Source organism: Solanum lycopersicum, chromosome 7 (genome assembly GCF_036512215.1).
Source record: "Solanum lycopersicum chromosome 7, SLM_r2.1".
In the NCBI taxonomy this organism is placed as follows: domain Eukaryota; kingdom Viridiplantae; phylum Streptophyta; class Magnoliopsida; order Solanales; family Solanaceae; genus Solanum; species Solanum lycopersicum.
Genome location: NC_090806.1, coordinates 16,107,907 through 16,116,658, shown reverse-complemented (window position 1 = coordinate 16,116,658; position 8,752 = coordinate 16,107,907). Strand labels below are relative to the sequence as shown.

The following is an 8,752-nucleotide window of genomic DNA, read 5'->3' as shown; positions in this document are numbered from 1 at the left end:
GGTTTAATGTTAATAATTCAATTACTAAAGGAGATAACCTTGAAATAAATAGTGGGTAAATTTTACCATCTTTTATACTTCATTATGTGGTAATAAGGGTAAAAGAATAAGAGTTTGAATAAGGAAAAATAGGAAGAACATATAGAAGAGAGGAGAACGAACGAGAGAGGGAGAAACAAAGAGGAAAGCAAAGCATTGGAGAAGTAGATTGCTTGATCACGATTCTTTGGTGGAGGTAGGTTATAGTTTATGTTATTCCGTAGTAAACTCGAAATAGCGATTGATATGTATTGGGTAATTTTGTAAAGTCTTCTATATGCTTAATTGTGTACTTGCATGATGTGATTATGTAATTGTGATGAATTAGCATGATGAGACTGTTGAATCTTAAATCTTAAAACCTCTTTGTTAATGATGATGCCTTGGTATGAAAGAAGGTTTGACGAACTGAAAGAATGAGATTAGGGGATCGGGTATCACTAACCGACACGTAGTAGTAGGGGATCGGATTGTCATGTTCTGACACAAGGATAGTAGAGGATCGGGTGTCACGAACCGACACGTTGTAGTAGGGGATCGGAGTGTCACATTCCGACACCAGGATAGTAGAGGATCGGGTGTCATGAACCGACACGTAGTAGTAGGGGATCGGAGTGTCACGTTCCGATACCAGGATAGTAGGGGATCAGAGTGTCACGTTCTGACACCAGGATAGTAAGGGGATTGGAGTGTCACGTTCCGACACCAGTATAGTAAGATGAATGAATATTGAGGGCATCGAAGTGTCACGTTCCGACACCAGGATAGTAAAGAGAATGAATCTTGAAGCATGCTAATATACTCGTACATAATGAACCTGTTTCCCAAATGAGTATGGTGTGGAGGCTTGAGTCCTCATTGATGTGCTTGGGTTATGGACAATGGTTATAGTACTTGTTTTTGTCACCTGTTAAGTATTTGGTTGGTTTTATGTTATTATTCGATATATATTGCTTTCTATTTTGAGTTGGCCGATGATACCTACTCAGTATTTGTGCCTTGTACTGACCCCTACTTGTTTGTTTCTTTCTTTGTTATTTGTGGAGTGCAGTCACGTTTTGACACCAGGATAGTAAAGAGAATGAATCTTGAAGCATTCTAATATACTAGGACTTAACGAAGCTGTTTCCCAAATGAATATGGTGTGGAGGCTTGAGTCCTCATAGATGTGCTTGGGTTATGGCCAATGGTTATGGTACTTGTTGTTCTCACCTGCTAAGTATTTTGTTGGTTTTATGTTATTATTCGATATATATTGCTTTCTATTTTGAGTTGGCCGATGATACCTACTTAGTACTTGTGCCTTGTACTGACCCCTACTTGTATGTTTCTTTCTTTGTTATTTGTGGAGTGCAGCAAACGTACCATCGACTTCAACTCGTCCTCAACTCTAGCCAGTCTTCATCACTTCAGCTTTCAGGGTGAGCTATTGTTCCTAGCTCGGACTGGATTCTCTCTCATTCATGTCTTGATGTCCTTGAAGTTTGGGCATGAACCAACTGTTTTCTTATTTTAGCTTCCTAGATACTCTTAGACTTAGAAATTTGAGGATAGATGTTCTTGTGGTGATGACTTCCAGATTTTGGGGATAGTAATTGATAAATTTTAGAAGTTATTAATTGATTTCATTAATGAGTTTTAAGTCTTCCGCATTATATTCTGGTTATTATAATTGAAATGTTGGGGTTGAGATTGGTTGGTTCGCTCACATAGTAGGGTAAGTGTGGGTGGCACCGTGGCTCGTTTTGGGTCGTGACAAACTTGGTATCAGAGCATTACGTTCGTTGGTGTCATCACACAAGAACGAGTCTAGTAGAGTCTTGAGGAACGGTAGGGGGACGCCTTTACTTTTCTTTGAGAGGCTATATGACTTTGGGAAAATTCCATTCTTTCTTTCTTTCGTGCAATTACTTGGATCCAATTGGTATCTAGGTGATACAAATTAGTATCTGACCATCTTCACTCTATTTCGCAGATGATTAGAACTAGAACAACAACTGCGCCAGCACCAACACCGGCAAGACAAGATGCGTCTGAACCCGCCACTGAGGCTGTAGCTCGAAGAGAAGCAGTGGCAAGAGGCCGTGGTAGGGGTCGCGGGAGGACGTCCTCTAATGGAAGAGGACAATCACCTGGCCCAGCTAGTACTATGGCGGTGACTCCTCCACCGACTGAGGAAGCATTAAGAGAGGGTGAGAAAGGGAAGGATGAACAAGTGCAGAATGAGGAATTACCACCCCAACCTACCCCAGAAATGATTAACCAGGTTCTTGCTTATCTTAGCGGGTTATCCGATCAAGGCCAAATGCCCCCAGTGTTTTCTACACCAGCACCTCAGGTTCCGGGAGTACAACATGCAGCTGTTGTGGCTCCCCGCAGGGATGCCTCATTCGAAATAGGCACGTTTCCTTGATTGACTACAGGGCCTATAATGACGAATGATAAGCACGAACTTTTCACTAAGTTCTTGAAATTGAAACCTCTAGTCTTCAAGGGTGCTAAATCTGAGGATGCCTATGATTTTCTGGTTGATTGTCATGAGCTGCTACATAAGATGGGCATAGTGTTGAGTTTGTAACCTATCAGTTTCAGGGAAATGCCAAAATGTGGTGGCGATCGTATGTTGAGTGTCAACCAGCACACGCACCACCCATGACTTGGGCATCATTCTCTAGCTTGTTTATGGAGAAGTATATACCCCGGACATTGAGGGATAGGAAGAGAGATGAGTTCCTGAGCCTAGAGCAAGGCAGGATGTCGGTTACTGCTTATGAGGCTAAGTTTCGTGCATTATCCAGGTGTGCCACCCATCTTTTCTTCAGTCCACAAGAGCGGATTCGCCGTTTTTTGAAGGGATTGAGGTCAGATTTACAGATTCCAGCCTTGCAGGTAGCTACTGCAGCAAAATCCTTTCAGGAGGTGGTAGATTTTGTGATAGAAGTGGAGAGAGTGAAGCCAGACGACTTCACCATGGCATCGACACCTAAGAAGTTTCGTAAGGGAGGTGAGTTTGGTGGGTCATACTCCAGAGGGCATAGTTCAAGAGGTTACCCAACCCGACCTATTCAGTCTTCACTGCAGGCTGTAGTTGGGGGTCCACCACAGACCGGTCAGCATTTCTCTGAGTCTGGAGGTTATTCCCAGACTTCGTTGTTCTCACAGAGGCCTATGCTTTACTACAGAGAGTGTTACGGATGTGGAGAGACTGGACATATTAGGAGGTTTTGTCCAAAACAGAGTTACATACCCCCAATAGTTAGAGGTAGTGGTGGTCATGGGAGAGGCCGCCATTCTGGAGGACGCGGTGGCCAAAGTACTGGAGGTCACCAAATCAACCGGGGTGGCAGGCAAACTGGAACTACTACAGCACAACATGGTAGGGGCAGCGGGTAGACAGGTGATATGACCCATTGTTATGCTTTCCCTGGGAGGTCTGAAGCGGAGACATCTGATGTTGTTATCACAGGTAATCTTTTGGTTTATGATTGCATGGCTTCTGTATTGTTTGATCCTGGATCCACATTTTCATATGTATCTTCCTCATTTTCTACTAGTTTTGATTTACATTGTGATTTGCTTGACATACCTATACGTGTCTCTACTCCGGTGGGTGAGTGTGTGATAGTTGAAAAGGTGTATAGGTCCTTGTGACTGTTGTGGGGAGCAATACTCATGTAGAGTTGGTTATCTTAGAAATGGTTGATTTTGATGTAAATCGGGGTATGACTTGGCTTTCTCCAAAACACATAGACTCAGGAAATTTGGGTACTGAGAACAACTCTCTGAACTTCGCGACAAAAGAGCAGCACGGACCGTCGTAGGTACGACGGACCGTCACAGACTCTTTAATGAATTTGAGTCTCTGAACTCTATGACGACTCAGCAGGACGGACAGTGGATGATGATGCATTGGTATGAAAGAAGGCTTGATGAACTGAAAGAATGAGATTAGGGGAACGGATGTCACGAACCGACACGTAGTAGTAGGGGATCGGAGTGTCACGTTCCGACACCTGGAAAGTAGAGGATCAGGTGTCACGAACCGACACGTAGTAGTAGGGTATCGGAGTATCACGTTTCGACACCAGGATAGTAGAGGATCGGGTGTCACGAACCGACACGTAGTAGTAGGGGATCGGAGTGTCACGTTCCGACACCAGGATAGTAGGGGATCGGAGTGTAACGTTCCAACACAAGGATAGTAAAGGGATTGGAGTGTCACGTTCCGACACCAGGATAGTAAGATGAATGAATATTAAGGGGATCAGAGTGTCACGTTCCGACACCAGTATAGTAAAGAGAATGAATCTGGAAGCATGCTAATATACTCGGACTTAACGAACCTGTTTCTTAAATGAGTATGGTGTGGAGGCTTGAGTCCTCATAGATGTTCTGGATTATGGCCAATGGTTATGGTACTTATTGTTGTCACCTGTTAAGTATTTGGTTGGTTTTAGGTTATTATTCAATATATATTGCTTTCTATTTTGAGTTGGCCGATGATACCTACTCACTACTTGTGCCTTGTACTGACCCCTACTTGTATGTTTCATTCTTTGTTATTTGTGGAGTGCAGTCACGTTCCGACACCAGCATAGTAAAGAGAACGAATCTTGAAGCATGCTAATATACTAGGACTTAACGAACCTATTTCCCAAATGAGTATGGTGTGGAGGCTTGAGTCCTCATAGATGTGCTTGGGTTATGGCCAATGGTTATGGTACTTGTGGTTGTCACCTCTTAAGTATTTGGTTGGTTTTATGTTATTATTCGATATATATTGCTTTCTATTTTGAGTTGGCCGATGATACCTACTCAGTACTTGTGCCTTGTACTGACCCCTACTTGTATGTTTCTTTCTTTGTTATTTGTGGAGTGCAGCAAACGTACCATCGACTTCAACTCGCCCTCAACTCTAGCCAGTCTTCATCACGTCAGATTTCAGGGTGAGCTATTGTTCCTAGCTCGGACAGGATTCTCTCACATTCATGTCTTGATGTCCTTGATGTTCGGGCATGGACCATCTGTTTTCTTATTTTAGCTTCCTAGATACTCTTAGACTTAGAAATTTGAGGATATATGTTCTTGTGGTGATGACTTCCAGATTTTGGGGATAGTAGTTGATAAATTTTAGAAGTTATTAATTGATTTCGTTAATGAGTTTAAAGTCTTCCGCATTATATTCTGGTTATTATGGTTGAAATGTTGGGGTTTAGATTGGTTGGTTCGCTCACATAGGAGGGTAAGTGTGGGTGCCACTCGCGGCTCGTTTTGGGTCGTGACATCTTTAATACAAATATATCATCTCATTCATTTTTATTTGTAAAATTACTTTTAGCATATTTTTCCTTAATTTCAATCTAATATATATTATTAATTTTGTCACACTAATTTATTTCAAAGATTATTAATTAGAGACAAAATAAAGATTTAAATAATCAATTCATGATATTTTATATAAAAAGTAGGCTTTTTTATAAGTATAATGAATAGAAAAAATATTAAGAAATAAATTAAAGTAATAGTAAAATAGAGTAATAATAAAATAGATGTCACAATAATTCGCAAAAGAAATAAAAAGGAAACAAAGTAATATCAAAATAAGTTAATGGTAATAACAATAACTTAAGATGTTTTAGAACTATTTAATTTTTTTGTTTTCATTCTTGGTATATTTTGGATAGCGTGAAATTACAATTTTCCCTTGATCATTATTCACTTCATATATAGAGAAATAATTCTAGAATTATTTTTCTTCATAGATTTTTGTTAGTGTGAAATTATATTTTTTCCCTTGGTCGTCATCCCACTTCACTCTTCTATATAATATATATATATATATATATATATATATATATTAATCACTTTAACCCATTAAGTTGTCTGCTTGATTTACTTCTTCAACCTTCCATCTTTAATTCGTTTTAGCTCCAAATTTCTTCATTTTTTCACCAAATTAATTCTACAAATAAAATACGCAATTTAGCAAAATTCATAAAATTTATGTTCAAAATAGACAAATATAAATAATAAATATGGCGTAAATAATGATAAAAAAATGTGTATTTTTGCCTCAGATCAATACATTATACATTTAATTGTTGCGAATAACATGTTTTATTGAGTAGATATGCATATGATACATGTGATAAAGTTCGAAAATTGTTCATTATGATATATAATGTGTATCATGTACATATCAATTAATTTGATACATGATACTTTATCTATAGAATAATAGAATTTATGTACCAAGTGTATTTGTTGGTTAATATGTACAAGCACATAATCTTCAAATTTATGTAAGTCTAAAATTTAACACTATAAATACATAACAACAATTGATAAGATTGTGCAATTGGAACACAATAAATTGATCATGTTAATTTGTAATGTATCACAATGTTAAAAAGGAAGGTCTTATACATTAATTTTAGAAAATAAAAATAACTAAATATTTTGAAAATATGAATCCATATATATCAAAAAAGATGAATAAGAAAAAATCGGGAAAAAAAAACACAACAATCTGATCTGCTTCTCCTACTCCTTCTCAACGTATTGATAATGTATCAAATTGTTGTTACATTTGTGGTAGTTCATTGAATGCACAGTGAAAACCTACTTAATATATTGTCATTGCACCGACATTTGGAGGTCGACAAGATGAACCCCAAGATCTCATGTTAGTATTAGAAGAATTTAATTGAGTAACTTTATGCCCATCAAGTGTTTGTAGAAATGTCTACAAGAAGAAAGAGGTTGATATGTGTTTACACTTAAGTCATCAGAAATCAACAATTTTTATTTAGTAAAATTCATTGGAAATGTTGAGGTGTGACTCAAATGTATTAGAAAAAAATTTGAAAAAAATGGAAGACAACAATGGTAAAGAAAAAAATCCTACATATTCAAATGTTTGGAATTGATTGATCTGAGAGAGAGAGAATACTTTTGAAAATCAAATTAATTTAAAAATAGTAACTGCTAAGAATGTGGAGTGAATTTAGAAAGAGAATAGAGGAGTGAAAAGAAGAGTGATAAACGTGATTTTGATTGAAAGGTATTATGTATTTGAAAGTTCTAAGAATTAAAAAAAAGGAATTTATGTAATATTTCAAAAAGATAAGAAAAAATGGAGAATAAGGTAAGCAAAGTTGTCTATATAAGTAATTTTTTCTTAAAATAATCAAATGACACCATGGCAATTAATGTCTAATGGGGCAACGTAACAAACTATAGATTAAATTAAATTATTAAAAGAAAATGCACAGTGACAATGTATGAACAGTCATATTAGCAGGATGTAAAATTTAGTAGGGAACAATATGAAAACAATAAATTCTATATTGATGAAAATAATATTATATTTACTAGACACCAAAAACTTAACAACTCATTAAAAATATTCATTCAGGAAAAATAATAAAAACAATAATTAAACTAAATAACCAATAAAAGATGGAAAAAGAATTTACAACAATAATATTTATTAAAAAAATAAATCAATAGAAAGGAAGGAGTAATGCACCGATAATTAAAAAATGAAGATAATTATTAATACTCCACAGAAGTTGGTCAACCCATATTAAAAGTAACAGTTAAAACAATAAAAAGATGACTACAAAACCCAAATAACTAATGGAATATATTCAAAAGAAAAAGAAAAATTATTAGATGCTTTTTAGGGAATATTGATTGTATTAAAGTGTTAACCTAATAAGGGAATATATGCGAAATATATATAGGAGATATAGGAAGCAGTACTAATCCTAATAGGACTAGGATTAAGGAGTACTAATCCTAATAGGACTAGGATTAGTACACAGTAAATACTAATATTATTTTATACTATTTATTTAATACTATCTATTATTATCCCCCCTGAAGCTGAGCTGAGCGGAAGCGAACGGAAGTTTGGAACTGAGGTAATCGTGTTGTCGGCTCGGGAGAGGTTTGGTGAGAATATAAGCCGGTTGTTCTTCAGTGGGTACATAATGCACAGTCATGGTGTCGGCCTGAACTTCATCGCGAACAAAGAGATAATCGGTATCAACATGCTTCATTCTGGTGTGTAGGACGGAATTCTTGGCCACATAGATGGTTTATTTGTTGTCACAATAGAGACCAGGAATACTGTGAGTGGCGCGGAGTTCGCGAAGAATATATGTGACCCACATGGTCTCAGCAGCAAGAAGATCAAGGGCGCGGTATTCAGCTTCAGTCGAGGACCGAGAAACCTTGGGTTATTTTTTTGTACACCAAGAGATCAGGTTCGGCCCCAAAAAAATGAGAAAACCCGATGTAGATTTTCTGTCATTTTTATCATTCGCCCAATCTGAATCTAAGAAATGCCGAAGCTCCAAGTCCCCGGTCGAATGAGTAAACCATGACCAAGAGTGCAAAAAATGTACCTGAGCACGCGTTTTAGACAATGGTAATCATGTTCACTTGGTTGATGCATGCGCTGAGCAACTCGGTTGACAGCAAACTGGATGTCAGGGCGGGTAATGGTCAGATACTGTAGAGCCCCAATAAGGCTGCGAAAGTGGGTGATATCGGCAAAGGGGGTGTCAGCTCCATTCGGAGATGAAGAGACTGCCATCGGTGTTGGTTGACTGGTGCATTTTTCTAGTCCAGGTTTCTCCAACAGATCTCGAGCATATTTTGACTGATGAAGAAACAAGCCGCTGCCTGTCCGAGAAACCTCCAT

General features: G+C 37.7%; 1 protein-coding gene across 1 annotated transcript; it reads right to left on the bottom strand.

Annotated features, from left to right (window-relative positions):
- Positions 1–8,383: 8,383 nt before the first annotated feature.
- LOC138337325 (uncharacterized mitochondrial protein AtMg00810-like) lies at positions 8,384–8,752 on the bottom strand. The gene has a single exon (XM_069287234.1). It carries the CDS (start codon positions 8,750–8,752, stop codon positions 8,384–8,386), a length of 369 nt encoding a protein of 122 aa, XP_069143335.1.

Excerpts from the sequence above, each read along its gene's own strand:
- LOC138337325 (XM_069287234.1), bottom strand. The coding sequence starts at position 8,752 with ATGGAGGTTTCTCGGACAGGCAGCGGCTTGTTTCTTCATCAGTCAAAA.